Raw genomic sequence first — 14,230 nt, 5'->3', positions numbered from 1 at the left:
CCCCCCCCCCCCCCCCCCCTGGCTGCTTCCCTGCAATCGCATTGCAACTCACTTGCTGACTTCCCTCCCTCTCCGTCCCTGTCTCCACTTCTGCCCCTTGCGGCTTTCTCTCCGGCTCTCCCAGGCCTGGGACGTGAAGACCGGGCAATTCCTGCACAACATCATCGAGGGTGAAAGCAATGACGTTGAATTCATCTGGCGCTTGCATTTTTACCACGACAAATTGGTGGTCGCGGTGCAGCAGTCCTCCGAAAACCCAAGCACGACCACCACCCAGCCGACCAACCACTCCTCGACGCTGGTTCTCCTGAATTACGCCCAGCCAGCCGATGCCACCCTGAAGGACCTTCACAGTCGATTCATGCTCAAGACCGGCGGAGCTGGGGATTCCATGACGGGCGTCGTGTCGACCGCGGCCACAGCCGGCGGCCCAGCCGGATCTTCCACCACCCCGGCACAGGGCCCAAACCCGGCCTCCACTGCCACGACACATCCTTCCCTGCGGCCGGTGGCCGGTGCCACTGCGACTGGCGGTGGCAGCAACAGCCCGGCTGGCCCAGGCGGTCCAAGTGGCCCGGGCGGCCCGGGCGCCAGCGGCTCGCAAGTTCGCACGTGCCTTGCTCAGTTGCTGAATGCCGCGTCTCCGGTGGCCACTCTGCCGGCGGGCACCGGCACCGGCGCCGACAGCCTGGCTGTTACCACTCAGGACCCGGCATCGTCCGGGGCCACCGCCCCGATGGAACTCGAAAGTGGCGGCGCCGACCCGGTCACCTCGCCTCTTGATGTGCTGGTCTCGGCGGCTGGCGCCTTGTCGACCATGCCTGCCCAACCGCCGCCCCCACCACCCCCATCACACCAGCAGCACCATCAGCCGCCCACATCCGCTTCTCAGATGTCTGCATCCGCTTCTCAGATGTCTGCATCCGCGCGTGCCGGTGGCAACCCCGGTCCCCTGCTGCGCTCGGTTCCCCTGGCGGCCGATCTCCGGTCCGAGGTACACCCCACCCCCCCGCGCGGGGGGGTGCCCGCACTGGTGCCGATGGTCGGGTCCTCGTCCGTGTTGTCCACCACCGGGTCCGAGGGGGACTTCCCCTCGGCCTCGGGCTCTGACGGATCGGCCGGGCGGTCCTCCTCGAGCACCGCCACCGGCTCCGACAGCTCTAGTCCTTTCTCCTCCGGCTCATCGGGCAACTCGAGCTTCTCTTCCTCGTCGGGCTCTGCCTCCACCGGGTCTGCGCTGGGGTCTTCCTCGATTGCCGGATCCTCCTCAGTCGCCGGGTCATCCAGTTCCTCATCCCCCTCGTCCCCCTCACCATGGCCCGGCCGCAGGACAACCACCGGGGCCGGTGCAGTCGATGCCATGGCCAGTGCCTCGGCCGCCGCCACAGCCGCCATGGCCGGTGCCTGGTCAGGCGGCCCGATGGCCGTCGACTTGGAGGATTCCCACGTCATTCCGGACTACTTTGATCCGACCCTCCGGCCGGCGGCGGAGGGGGCGAATGCTACCTCGCCGCCCGGAGCGCGAGCCTTGCGGCAAAGCCGCACCCCTCCGCTGCCCGGGACATTGCCCCCTGCTGTGGGGTTCCCTTCCTCCTCCTGGCCCTTCCTCACGTTGCCGCCCCCATGGCCCAGCCATCCCGCTCCTCAGCCCATGGCGGCCGGTGCTGCAGGTGGCCCGCCGACGCACACACGCGTGGTCATGGGCTCCTGGGCCCCGGGCGGCGACTCGACCGGGTGCCTGATGGCGGCATCCTCTCAGCAGCACCAGCAGCACCAGCAGCATCAGCAGCATCAGCAGCATCAGCAGCACCAGCAGCACCAGCAGCATCAGCAGCACCAGCAGCACCAGCAGCATCAGCAGCACCAGCAGCACCATCGCCCAGGGGGGGACATGGCGCCAGACCAGCTGGCTTCCTTTATGCTTCCGGCGTTCCAGTTCCAGCCGACTGGCAGTATGGCAACCACTCAGGCGCCGGCCCCGCCGCTGGCCGTGGCGCCGGCCAATCACCGCGTCAGTTTCCTGCCGAATTCAACCGCCTCGGCGATCAGCCGTGAGGAGGACATGTGCCCTTCTTCGGACGACGACCTGGACGACTCGATCCGCATTTAACCCGGCCACACAGAGGAGCCCGCCCACCATGCAGGATGGCCGAGCGGTGGCGTTGCGACCGCTTGGAAGCGGGGGAAGAGCCAGCGGGAGAGAGGAGGCGAGAGAATGCCGCCTCGCACATTTGCGTCTCCATTTCTCTGCGCATACGCGCAAGCGCGTTCTTTCCTCAGTTCCCTCTCTCTCTCTCTCTCTCTCAGCACGCCTATGCCCGCGCCGAAGCTGTACTTTTTTTCTTCCCTGCGTGTGTGGGCGTCTCTTCATCTTGTGTCTTTCTCTCTCTCTCCCCCCCCCCCCCTCCCCGACGCGCCGTCCTTGTATCATATTCCCTTCCTTGTTACCCCGGCTCTCTAAAAAGCCGCGTCTTTCCTCCCAAATGGTGTGTGAGCATGAGGGAGAAAGAGAGGAGGTCTTTCCCCATCCTCCGGGGGTGCCCTTTCGCGCACCTGGCTGCCTCCGCTCTTCCTCTTCTCTCCAGCCTCCTTCACATCCTCCTGTACATTTCCCCCCCTCCCCCATCTCCGGGTCCTCATGCAGAGCCACTCAAGCCTGCTGTGCGCGCACCAGACCACCCGCAAGTCCGTGCCGATGCACCCCCCACCCACATCCCTCTCCTCTTCATGGCACAGCCGGATGCGCGCCATCTGCGCGCCTGGAATACACAGTTGCTTTAGACACACATGTTATTGTCCCTCCCCATCGCTTCCCCCGTGCCCGGGCAATGGTTGTCCCCCTTCCCGGTGGGGAGGCGACCTCAGCTGGGCTCCTGCCGGATCCCAAGGGAGGGGCTCCACATGACCCATCAACCGACGGCCAAGCCATCTGTCGAGTGGCTTGTCCTTTGTCAAGCATGGCATTCAATTATTGGCGCAGGCCAGTGGAAAGTTTATCCCCCGCTGGAGCGAGGGACCGAGGCAGGCTGGCCGCGTGCGGTCGGTGATCCATAGTGGAGAGGGAATTCGGCCTGGTGCAGGAGGACCTCGCGTGGGATGCTGGAGTGCAGGCGAAAAAGAGTCCGGCCATCCGCGGGCAGGGTGCGGCCACTGGCGGCATGGGCGTGGCTCCAGGAGCAAGCTGAAGTTGCAGACCGGAGATCGCAGACAGGTGGACGTGTGGTCAGGTGGTAGAAGACTATGCTCGACACGGCGAGAAGGGGGGGGGGCGAGGGGGAACACCAAGGCAGGCCTCCTTGCCCCCGCAGCTGCAAGGGCACACAGGGAGAGATGTACTGCAGCCACAAGGACACTGAGTACTTCGGACACGGGGGGACATACCGAGGCATCAGGGCGACCAGGCCACGATCATCTGGCGGAAGGGCCACGCGAAGGTGTGCACCTGTCCCGGTGGCCATCGTGCAAGATGGGCAGGGAGAAGGGATGCACGGCGACAACGAAGGAGAAAAGAGCCGGACAGACGCATCTTTGGCCTGCCCCGACGCCGGCCCGGCGTGTACAGCACAGGGGACTCTGGGTGCCTGCCCTTCGAGGGACCATGCGGTGCTGAGGGTGAAGGATGGGCCCACCGAGGAGGAGAAGGAAGGCGGGCCGACTGCCGAGCAGTCCTATGAGAGCACAGGGATCCTCCATGCCGGGGGCCGAGAAACACCGGCGCCGGCTCTGACTCACTCATCGGCGGCGGAGGAGGACAGCACGCTGGCCAAGGCCGCGTCTGAAGGAGGGGATGGTGGCATTGCAAAGCCTTGAGCGTGTGGAAGGGAGACACCGGGTCTCAGTGCACCATACGATGATCGCGCGGACTCGCGGCGGGCAGCACTGCCGGCAGGCCAGGCAGCGGGGCCATAACCAAGGGCGAGCAGGAAATAAGGGGAAGGCCGGGGCAAAAGGTCTTGTTCGCAGCCGGGGGCACCTCCCAATAAAGCGCACCCACCAATGAATATCGCGCCCTGCGGTTCCTGCGCGATCGCCTGGCATCCGAAACTGGATCGGAGCCATCGTCTGTGTTTCTGCCACAGTCGGACGATGTTTGAAGCCGGAGTTGAGACCCGGCCAAGCGAGAACCGAAGCAAAAACCCGCTCCCCGAGGCTCAAACATGAACTCTAGCCCAATGAGAAAAGCACGAAGTCCATAATATTAGAGAAATACCTTTTGTCTGGTTCATAAATAAATACACAAGTCCATCGAATATATGACAGAAAAGTCCTTGATTACAGGAGTTAGCAAGTAGTTATGTTTTTTCGAGCAGGATGTGCATTCACCTTTCCATAGTATTGTATTTGACAATAAATAGCCACATAAAAGTCGGTGTGTTGCCCACGGCCGTGCGTGTGCTGCCCACGGTTGTGTCAGGGCATGCGGGATCTATCCGAGGATCCGACCACGCGTCAGTGCACACAGGGGGGGGAGGGATGGGCGCTCACATTGGGGGGATGCCAATGGTCATTCTTTATTTCGGGGAGGCAGCGGCAAACACTTGGCGGACGCTGAAGTTCAATCGCGATTGCCGCATGTACTCGGCCAGCAGCTGGCCTTCGGTGGTGGCTGATGGAAAATCCTCCCCCTCCGCCGGCGGCGAAGGAAGAAGAGGACATTTGTGCTGCCCACCAGGGCCTACCTCCGCGAAGAGGTCTTCCCCTCGCGCAGCCAGGTATGTCAGCAATGCTGGTGGAGTCGTCTCCTCCAGGATGCGTGGAACGCCTTTTGTCCCCCACCCCCAATCACCCCCCCCCACCCCATCGATGATTTGTTAGTACCACCAACATGGCCTTCGGCATCCCCACAGGATAAATGACTCCACACACACTCACACACATATGGGCGTGTGGAAGTTCCATGTCTCATTCGTCTCGCACCATGGAAAGCCAATCGAGAGGGCCCACTGAGGATGACAACGTCGCCGCTACGCAGGAGAACCGGCACCGGGTCCACCGATCGACAAGTGCCTCCAATAAGGAAGATGGCCGAGCAGCCGAGACTGTGCATGCCAGCGACAGAAGTGTCAGCACCCAAAGCACCGACCCCTGCCCTGGGCAGGGACGGACAGGCATGCTGTCGTACCTGATGCTGACGAGGGGCGCTTGCTCGGGCGCCTGCTCGGAGAAGTCCGCATGTCCGGTGAGACTGTCACCGGGTGAGTAGTAATTCACGATGGCCGCCTCCGGCACCCACTTGCGTCCTTCCTCTTCGGCCATCGGCGATTGGCTGATGGCACCGCGAGCCAGCGAGGCCAGCAGTTCGGGCATCGGCCCATGGTCGCCCTCGACATAGGTCTTGTTGGTCCAATTGTAATGCCACCCAAGGGTGGCCCACCGGAGCTTGCGCAGGGGCGGCGCCGGGACGCCGCGCTTGCGAGGAAATCCCCCGGCCAGGGCAAACTCGCGCCATGGGTGCGATCTCCGCGGCGGGCAGCCCGCGGCAGCCCCCTCGGCAGTGGTGATCCGGTCCACCAGCTTGAGGGCAGCCGCCCGCGGGTCCGACTCCGGCGCCTTGGCCGCCGGGGGATTCTTGACCAGAGCCCCGTGCCGCTGGCTGAGGGCCGCTGCGCAGTGGTGCCGCGAGCAGGACCGCTCCATGCAGGCTTCTGCGTTGGAAATCATGGCAGCCCGGGCCACCGGGGCCGGGCTCTCGGCCAGCAAGTCCACCTCGGTCAAGGCCTTGAGGCTCCCGAGGGTGAGGGAGGAAAAGTTGGTCCGGCCGCCGGTCCAGCTAACGACCGCACACTGGGCCAGGCGCGCCTGATCGGCGATTGACAGGGCGCCAGCCGCCACAAAGCATCCCGGCGCCCGCCGCATGATGGCCGCCAGGTCGTCCGAATTGTGCGGGTCATGCACGCCATGCCGGGTGCGTGCCAGGCCCGGGTCCAGGAGCTCAGCCCGGGGGGCCTGCTTCAGCCGGCGCTCGGCTTGGCGGAAGGCCGTGTCCGTCCGCGGCGCGGCATGGGTCGACCCCTCCACCGGGAGGGCACCCCACAGCGGGGTGTCCTCCACCAGCGGGCGGCCTCCTGCGGCCGGACGTTTCCGAGATGCAGGGGTGCTGGGCATGCTCAGAAGACGGAGGGGCAAGGATGCAGCAGACGGGCGGAGTGTGGCAGTGTGGAAGCGCGTGCGAGAGGAGATTCGGCTATTTTCTGCCGCCCGGGCCCATGCTCCGGGCGTGGGCGGAGGCTTTTGAATCACCCCGTCCGTTGGCACCTGTACACGGGCGCCCTGCTCTATTTGGCGCCCCGGCGCGAGGGCGGTGGCCCTTCTCGGGCTGGCTGGCAGCTCTCTTCTCCTCCCTCCTTCCCCCCCCGCCCCCCCCCCCCCGCTCCTTCCTGCCGCCTCCGTCTCTTTGCGCAACTATGCTTTGCCGCGTTTCCTCCGCCGGTATGCATCCGCCCCCGCTCCTGTGGTCTTCTCCCTGCCCTCTCTTTCGCCCCCCCTGCCCTGCCGCTGCCGTGATAGTTGTTCCGTCCGCTCGTCGCTGATCATTGTCCTGTTTCCCCTCCCTCTCCCCGGCAGTCGCCCGCGCGCAGGCTCGCCGCCTCTACTCGTCGACCACCCCGGTCATCGCCCAGGCGGAGGCCGCGTCTGCCGGCAAGGCGACGGGCGTCCTCGCCCGCACGCAGAGCTTCGTCAATGGCGGCTTCGTTTCTTGGTATATGCCGGTCTTCGGGCCTGAGTTTGTGCCATGCTCGACCGGTGCCTTGCCGCCTGGCCACTGACTTTTTTTTTCTTTGTCCACCGTGTCTGCCCTGTCAGGGTTTGCGCCTTCGCCCTTGGTGCTGGCTTCGGCACGTTGGTCAACAATGCCTACGCCGAGTCGGCCCCTCCGGCCCCCACCATGCAGGAGATCGCCCAGCTGGAGGCTTCCATGGCTCTGGTCCGTTTTTTCCCGGCACCCATTGCACACACACACACACACACGCGACCCCACCTCCTGACCTCCCTCTCCCTCTCTGCCTCTCTCTCTCCCTCCCCCGCCTCTGCCCGCGCCATCCTGGCCGATCGCCTGCGCCTCTCTCAGCTGACCGGCTCGGTCGCCGCCCTTGGCAATGAGTTCGCTGCCATCCGCGCCCTCGAGCACCACGCCGTCCGCGCCGAGGACGTCAACGCCGTTTACAAGTCGATGAGCGACATGAAGGTTCGCTCGGCCTCTTTCTTCTCTGCCTCTTGCCCCCCCCCCCCTACCTCTCTCTCTGTGCCTTTCTTCCGTCAGCTCTCTTCGCCGCCGCCGCCGCCACACACGCACACACACCCATCACACGCCCGCGCGCATTGACACGCTTTCTTGTATTTACATGCGCGTGCGTGTCTCACTCGACCGCCGGGTGTGGGGCCCCACACAGCACCAGGTGGAGGACCGTCTGGCCGACATCAACAAGGCCGTCCTCCAGGCCAAGGCCGCCCAGAGCGAGCTGAAGGCCACCCTGGCCGACCGGTCGCTGGATATGGCGCTCAGCAAGCTGGCCAATGCCACGCCGGAGGAGGTGGCCCGGGCATTTGCCGCGCAGCGCGAGGCCCTCCAGGCCCAGCAGGCCCAGCTCGAAGACACGCAGACCCACCTTCAGAAGATTGGCAAGTCTGCCTGAGCAACATGCGGCTCTTTACTTCCGCTCGTTGATCTTCTTGCCGGTGTTCGGCAGGCCGTTCTTCGTCTGCTTGGCCTTGTTCGGGAGACGCTGTGCCAGACGCTCAAGGGCCTCGGCCTCCTGCATATCGGCCGCCGCCGCCGCCGCCGTCATCACCGTCACCACCACACATCCCAGGCGTGTGCCCATTTTCACATCATCAAATAGATACGCCAAATCAGCAAAGGTCGTGCGTGTCCGCGTGTGTGTGGTGCGCACACATACGGTGTGTGTGTGTGTGTGGGCGTGTGGAAGGCAGGAAGCATGCGAAATTCAATTTTCCCATCACTGCCCCCCCACCGCCTGTGCCAGCCTCAAGGGCAGCCGCCTCCATCTCCCAGGCCCGAGGAGAGAGGTGCGACGCCCGCCACCCTTGCACAAGCGGTCCACAAGGGGCCATCATGCCTCGCTCCCCTCGCTCCCGCCCCACCATCAGCATGCACGCACCTTTTGGCGGATCCACTGGTCCTCGACGGCCTTCTGCTTCTGCTTGAAGGACTGGCTGCCGCGAATAACATCGCCCTCGCCACGGCGGACGACCGGGCTGCGGAAGAGAGAGGTGACGGCCTGACGGAACATGTTGGATTGGTTGCAGAAGGGAGGGGAGCAACAAAAACTGGGAGAAAGAGAGGGGAACGGGGTATGCGAGGAAAAAATGACGATGAGCTGCCACCGATGAAGCCGCCCACGGTCGACACGCTTAAATAGGCACCTAAAACGGGCGGTCAAGTCCGGTCAATGGTCACGTGGATGGGAGCGCCATTGCCCAGCGCCCTTTTTCAACCACGATCATTTCGCCATATCCCGCCCGGGGCGGGGGGGGGGGGGGGGGGGGCACGGCACCTTGCTCCTCCTCATCTTTGGTTTTTGGCAATCGTTTTTTCTTTTTCGTTTATTATTCCCCCCACCTGCCCCCCGCCCCCCTTCTTTCCCCCTCCCCGACTCTCCCTTCCTTTGACCTGCGAGAAAGTATGCCGGCAGCCCCTGGCGGAAGTGGCGATGGTCAGATTGCTTGTCCGATTTGCGCGCGAGACTTTCCCCAAGGGCAAATCGAGGCCCATGCCTCCTCCTGCGGGCTGAATGCCTCGCCACATGTGTCTCCCTCCCGTCCGGGGCGACAGCCCATCGCCGCCGCATGCCCTTCTTCCCCGGTGCCTGCCTCTGCTGGCACGCGTGAGGAGTGCCTCCTCTGCTGCCAGCCACTGGAACCCGGCAGCCTGAGGACACATCTGGCAACCTCGGCCTGCCCTCAGGCCGGCACCTCCCTTGGCCGGGCGATCCTCGCGCAGGTGGCTCCCCTCTCGGCCGACGCCGCGGATTTCGTTGACACCCCGGACGCCGCGTCGCCCGAGCAGCTCGTCCAATCGACCCTGGACTGGGTTTCCGACTTCATGGCACGGTCGGGCGGAGTGTCCATTGGCCGGGGTCGCGGCCGCCGGGCGCGAGCTGCTGGGCCCCTGGCCGGCGCCCTGCGCACTCAACTCCTCGTCGATCAGGAAAACAGCAATCTCCGTGCTGCCCTCTCGGACAGTGCGATTACCAGTTCCCGCGAAACTGAAGGTCCGCCCCTGTTGCCTCCCGCCTGCCCCTTTCCCCCCTCGCCTGTGCTCTCTCTCTCTCTCTCTCTCTCTCCCCGCCACCCCCCGTCTCGCAGCTTACACATATTCCCCGCAACATAGAGCGCCGCTCCTTCCGGGCAAGGCCCGGCCTGTTGGCTGGCCGGCGCTTGGGCATCTCGCCGAGCGAGGCGCGACTCCTGGCGCGGCTCCATACCGACGGCCGCGTCGGCCGAGCCCCGGGATTCGGCCTCTGCGCCAAGTCCCGGGTTTTGTGCTGTCGGGCCGGGCCCTCGCGACCGCTCGTGGCGGCTCCCCTGCCGAGTGTCGTGTGGTCTCGGGCGCCTTCCTTCTCGGCCCTCGGGCGCCAGTCCCGGGCGCCGGTCGATTTGCCTCCCTTGGGCCCTCGCCCGCCGGCCGACTGGCCCCCCTCGCGCCTGGCTCAGCTGGCGCGCGCCGGCCCCAACTCCCTCGGGCCGACTGTGCCGGATGCCAGCCACCCTCCCTACTGCATCCCGGACTTGGCGCCCTTTGTCCGAGGGGAAGCCCCGCCCCCGGCTCCGTGCCCTTTCCTCCTGCCGCAGCCACTGCCCGGGAGTGATGGGCAAGTCCCCTCGGCCGAGCAGCTCCGCGGCTACATTTCCGCCAGCATCTGGCATTTCCAACGGCGCCTGCACTATGCGCTGTCCGACGCCATCACCGAGTATGAGAGCCAGGTGCGCGAGCTGGGGCGCTTCCTCTATCACCCGGCCTCCTTCCTGAACTTCGCCGAAGGAATGGAGGATGGTGCGTGGCGCGAGGCCTACCCCCTGCCGGCGTCCTTCCTCGGCGGCCTGGACGCTGTCGCCCTGCCACGCGCTGAGACCCCCGCATCCCGGCCCTCCGCCACTCGGCCACCCCTGTCCTCCGCCGTGGTCCCCCCACTGGACGGCATGGTGCTCGGGCGCGATATGGCACCTCCCGCCGGGACTAGCGCCGGGATGTCACCGACCCCAGAACCCTCATCATCCCCCTCCTCCCCGTCCGCATCCTCCCCCTCTTCACCCTCCCCTTCGACACTGGCGCTGCCCGTGGAGGAGATCGCCCCCTCGATGGCCAGCATGGCCGCTCCCCTGCCGGATGTCCAACATCCCACGGCGTTTGATGCCCTGCATGATGATCTGCTCTTTGAGTCCGATGACCCACTCGACCTTGAGCACTTGCAGTTCATCCACGACAGTCAGACCTCTTTGGCGGAGCTCCGGGCCGCCTCGACCGATCGGCCCCCTCGAGTTCGGCCCCTCACCGAGGCGCCCACGGCCCTCTCGCCCCCGGGCAATCCGCCGGAATCTGTTCCATGTAGCCATGCTCCCGCCATGGCATCTGCTCTGGAGTCTCTCCCGACCAGGACCACCCGGCCGGCTGGAGTCCCTGCCGAAGCACCCTCTTCCCAAACACCTTGGGAGGAGGAGCTCCCCTTTAGGGTCCCCGCCGCGCCGGCCAGCCCCCCGCGCATTCATCCTGGTGGCCCTCGGGAGGGCCATCCATTGGCGGACGCCCCGGCTACCCCGGTGGCCCCGCTCCGGCGCCTTGTCCCGCCGACACCGCGGTACAAGACCTTCGCCGACCACGAGTTGCAAGAGCTCTGTGCGCAGTATGGGATCCGATTCAAGGGCCTGTCCAAAGGCCGCGTCTTGCAGCAGCTTGTGGCCATTTGGCGCTTCCAGCGGGGCGACTCGCCGTCGGTTGGTCCCCCAGCGCCCGGGGCGCCGGCCGACCAGCCCACCAACGCCTCTCCCCCGGAGGCAGCCACCGAGCCAGCCGCTGCTTCGTTGCCGGCGCCGCCCGACTCCTCGCCGCCCTTCGATCAGCCCCTGGATCAGCCCCTGGACCAACCCTCCTTCGGTAGCGGCCAGTCCCTGTCCTCCTCCCTGATCAGCTCGGTGTTCGACGACTACGACGACTTCTTCATGGACGGCGATCCGGTGCGCCTCTCCCCGCCTCCTCGTCGGTCACCTCGCTCCTCGCTGAAACCCTCCCCCTCCAGTGAACCCAGCAGCCGGTCGCCATCCTCTTCAACGTCGCTGGCCGCCGCGCCCCCCTCGCCAGCCCCGTCGACTACCACCCTCCCCCAGGCCACGGACGACATGCTGCACTATCTGCTGCGCAACTCGCCCGACATTTACAACCAAATTATCACATTCAAGGTGCGTCCCTGCCGGCATGGATGTCTGCCTGTGGCTGTGCGGCTTTCTGACGCTGCGTCGTGTCTCAGCCGCTTGAATTTGCCGTCGTCCACGACTTGGTTCGCCAGTATGTCACCTGCACTCCGAAGCAGCTCACCCAGTTTTTGGACCAGAATGTGCGCGGCGCCCCGTCCCTCTGCCACACACGCGCACAAACGTGCACATAGGCACCCATGCACACACACATGCACACACACATGCACACACACATGCACACACACACACACACACACACACACACACACACACACACACACACATGCACATCGCATATTTTTTCCCTCTCCCCCTCCCCCCTTTCATGTCAGCTGGCCAATGCCTAACCGCTACGTGTGCACTGCTCTCCGGCCCTCGCCCAGGGCATCATCTTTGCTCCGGCCTCAAACACCGGTCCCCGGACAAAGTACCCGCCCAAACCAAACCGCCGACGCGACCCGCGCGCATAGACCTCTCCCAATAGATAAGATAGAGCCCCTTGACATGAAAAGGCGAAACCCAGATGCACCAGGAGCGAGGGATGGCGGGGAGGGAAGAAGAAGGGGGGAAGCGCGCACGCCAGGGGAGCAGGCAAAAGGCGGGAGCATGCATTTCACCTCCCTGGTCTGCCGGAGACCGAGCACCTTTTCACCAGAAGCCACTGGCGCTTTATGGAGAATGAGGCTACCTCGGGGGAGCCAGGCTCAGCGCAGTACCGGTGGAAGGCCGCGCCGGCGGAAATCCGACCAAGCTCGTGGCCCATGCGATCCAACGCCCGACCGAGGTCGGCGCCGGAATTGGCCTCCGCCGCCAGGCAGGTGAACTCCCCGAAGGCCGCACTCAGGAGGCGCGTGTCCCATAGATGCACTGGCGGCCCGGGCGCCGGGTTGCGCAGACTGCGGGCCATCTGGTGCATGTCGGCCGTATACTCCACCCGTGGCGGGAGCAGCCGAAGACGGAAGTTCCGCTGGAGTCGAGCCACCCAGGGGTCGGGTCGGGGCTGCTTGCGAGCGAGGGCCTCGGCATCGAGCGGGGCAGGGCGCTTGGCGGCCCGGCCGGCCAGCGGGGAAAGGGCCCGGGGCCCCTCCAGCAGGGTGTCCAGGATGCCGGAACCGGACGCCGGCCGAGGGGCACGCCTTGACCGAGTGGCCGCGCGGATGGCGGCCGGGGCGCCGGTACTGCTCGGCACGCCGGACAGGGCTGTGAAGATGCTTGCCCCGATGGATCCCGGGGATGGGCCAGGCGGCGGGGGACTTGCCGATGGCTGGGCCGGGCCAGGGCCAGGGCCAGCCGGCGGAGTGACATCCCCCAGACCGAGCACCATGCCCAGCGCCCGGGGGAGCGATACCCCAAAGAGGTCGATGGCCTCGATGGCCGGCAGGGCGAGGAGACTGTCGATGCAGCGCCCGGGCAGCGCCGCGGCCTGGAGTTCCGGGCAGCTCCCGAGGCCCAAGCGCCGCAGGCGCGAGCCAAAGAGCAGCATGCTCCCGGGGCCCGGGGGGAGGGCCGATTCCCGGCGGAAGGGCGCGCCAAGGGATTCCAAAAAGTCCGGCCCGATGCCCCGGGCCCCGGCCAAATCCAGAGTCACCAGCCCCACACATCCGGACAGGGCGATGAGCAGCATCCGGCTGTCAACCTCAATGGCCGATCCGGGCCCGGGGGCTGCCAGCGAGAGGGCCGCCAAATTGGCCGCACGCACGGCCACCGGCGTACGGAGCATCGGCCCGGCCGGGGGGCTCCATTGGCACAGGAGCGGCAGGCGGGCCGGGTGCAGCCACACACAAAACCCCGACCCCTCGGTGGTCCCCTGCCACCGAGCCACCAGGGCGAAGGCCTCCAGCGCGGTCACCAGCGCCGGCGCCAGGACTTGGAAGAGGCGCTCCAGGGGGATGTGCTCGGTGGTGGGCCCCGGGCTGGCCGTGCCCAGGGCCGTGGCCGTGCCCTTGGCTGTGGCCGATCTCCCGGCGGGGGGCGAGCCTCCGGGGTCCTGCCATGGCCCGGGGCCTGCCCGGCGGCTGGACAAGTCCGCCGGCGACATGACAACCACCCGACTGCCAGCCTCGCCGGGGATGAAAACCCGGCTGGCAGAGCGCGAGCTACCGGCCGGGGCGGGCTGCGCCTCGGATCGCGGCGCGGCCAGCGCCTCGAGGGCCGGCAGAAGGACATGCACGCGGCCCTTGCGCAGGGAGTACCGGGCATGCAGGTGGAAGACATCCACCGGCAGGCCCTCCAGCCGTGGGGTGTGCAGGTCCGACGGGTCGCCTATGAGCCGGGCCCCATCGGCCGCCACCTGGGCCAGGCCCAGCAGCCGACCCACCGTGGCCAGGAGGTAGCCCACCGTGTGCAAGTACAGCCCGGTGGTCAAGTGGGGAGGGAGCTCCAGCGCAAGGTCCAGCATCAGTGAGGCCAGCGAGCCGTCGGCCGGCCCGGCCGGCAGCCGCAAGACCCCCAGCAGGAAGCGCCTCGAGCGAGATGGCTGCCCGAGACGCTCCAGCAGCGGGCAAAACCGATGGACCAGCGCATCAAACAGCCCGTCGAGCAGCGTGCGCGAAGTTTGGGCCGGCCGCCGCCGGGGCGCCGCCGGGGCGCAGACCCCCGGCGGCCGCAGCTCACCCGGCAGCAGGTGCCCAGTGTGGCCGAGGAGCTGGTCGAGGGTGGCCAGCGGACGCAGACACCCCTGCCGGGCCGCCACATCAGCGCGCATGGCGGTCGGGACACCAATGTGACGAGAGGAGAAAGAGGGCGAGAGGAGAGAGGGGAGGGGGGTGCCTTTTCTCCCGGTGCAACGACAGGGCGGTCC

General features: G+C 66.4%; 7 protein-coding genes across 8 annotated transcripts in view; 5 read left to right on the top strand and 2 right to left on the bottom strand.

Moving 5' to 3' along the window:
* H696_05803 (hypothetical protein) overlaps nt 1-2,304 on the top strand; it is a 5,801-nt gene extending 3,497 nt beyond the window's left edge. The window contains exon 9 of the mRNA XM_009499603.1: nt 125-2,304. Coding sequence (XP_009497878.1) covers nt 125-2,110 — 1,986 coding nt within the window. The 3' untranslated portion in view covers nt 2,111-2,304. The remainder of the gene's footprint in view (nt 1-124) is intronic.
* A 473-nt stretch (nt 2,305-2,777) lies between these two features.
* H696_05802 (hypothetical protein) lies at nt 2,778-3,942 on the top strand. Its single transcript, XM_009499602.1, has one exon. The coding sequence runs from the start codon at nt 3,241-3,243 to the stop codon at nt 3,808-3,810; it is 570 nt and encodes a 189-aa protein (XP_009497877.1). The 5' UTR covers nt 2,778-3,240; the 3' UTR covers nt 3,811-3,942.
* Nucleotides 3,943-4,474: 532 nt separating this feature from the next.
* On the bottom strand, nt 4,475-6,358 carry H696_05801. Of its 2 annotated transcripts, XM_009499600.1 has the most exons (3): nt 5,123-6,358; nt 4,918-5,039; nt 4,475-4,762 (listed from the first exon to the last, which is right to left on the bottom strand). In XM_009499600.1, the coding sequence occupies exons 1-3, from the start codon at nt 6,103-6,105 to the stop codon at nt 4,512-4,514; spliced, it is 1,356 nt and encodes a 451-aa protein (XP_009497875.1). In that variant the 5' UTR covers nt 6,106-6,358; the 3' UTR covers nt 4,475-4,511. The 2 variants fall into 2 exon arrangements, with proteins under 2 accessions (XP_009497875.1, XP_009497876.1); XM_009499601.1 differs by having other exon boundaries at nt 4,918-6,358.
* On the top strand, nt 6,359-7,859 carry H696_05800 (hypothetical protein). The gene is made up of 5 exons (XM_009499599.1): nt 6,359-6,429; nt 6,565-6,700; nt 6,805-6,925; nt 7,070-7,186; nt 7,392-7,859. The coding sequence occupies exons 1-5, from the start codon at nt 6,405-6,407 to the stop codon at nt 7,632-7,634; spliced, it is 642 nt and encodes a 213-aa protein (XP_009497874.1). The 5' UTR covers nt 6,359-6,404; the 3' UTR covers nt 7,635-7,859.
* On the bottom strand, nt 7,650-8,339 carry H696_05799 (hypothetical protein; the record flags this gene model as incomplete). The annotated part of the gene is made up of 2 exons (XM_009499598.1): nt 8,121-8,339; nt 7,650-7,754 (listed from the first exon to the last, which is right to left on the bottom strand). The coding sequence occupies exons 1-2, from the start codon at nt 8,250-8,252 to the stop codon at nt 7,650-7,652; spliced, it is 237 nt and encodes a 78-aa protein (XP_009497873.1). The 5' UTR covers nt 8,253-8,339.
* A 305-nt stretch (nt 8,340-8,644) lies between these two features.
* Nucleotides 8,645-11,900, top strand: H696_05798 (hypothetical protein; the record flags this gene model as incomplete). The annotated part of the gene is made up of 4 exons (XM_009499597.1): nt 8,645-9,233; nt 9,353-11,415; nt 11,484-11,570; nt 11,814-11,900. The coding sequence occupies 4 exons, from the start codon at nt 8,645-8,647 to the stop codon at nt 11,898-11,900; spliced, it is 2,826 nt and encodes a 941-aa protein (XP_009497872.1).
* Nucleotides 11,901-12,101: 201 nt separating this feature from the next.
* On the top strand, nt 12,102-13,763 carry H696_05797 (hypothetical protein; the record flags this gene model as incomplete). Its single annotated transcript, XM_009499596.1, has 1 exon — nt 12,102-13,763. One exon carries the CDS (start codon nt 12,102-12,104, stop codon nt 13,761-13,763), a length of 1,662 nt encoding a protein of 553 aa, XP_009497871.1.
* Between the last annotated feature and the right edge of the window lie 467 nt (nt 13,764-14,230).

Source organism: Fonticula alba (assembly GCF_000388065.1).
Source record: "Fonticula alba strain ATCC 38817 unplaced genomic scaffold supercont2.14, whole genome shotgun sequence".
Lineage (NCBI taxonomy): Eukaryota > Rotosphaerida > Fonticulaceae > Fonticula > Fonticula alba.
Note: the sequence above shows the minus strand (reverse complement) of the source record. Positions and strands in the feature narration are given on the sequence as shown.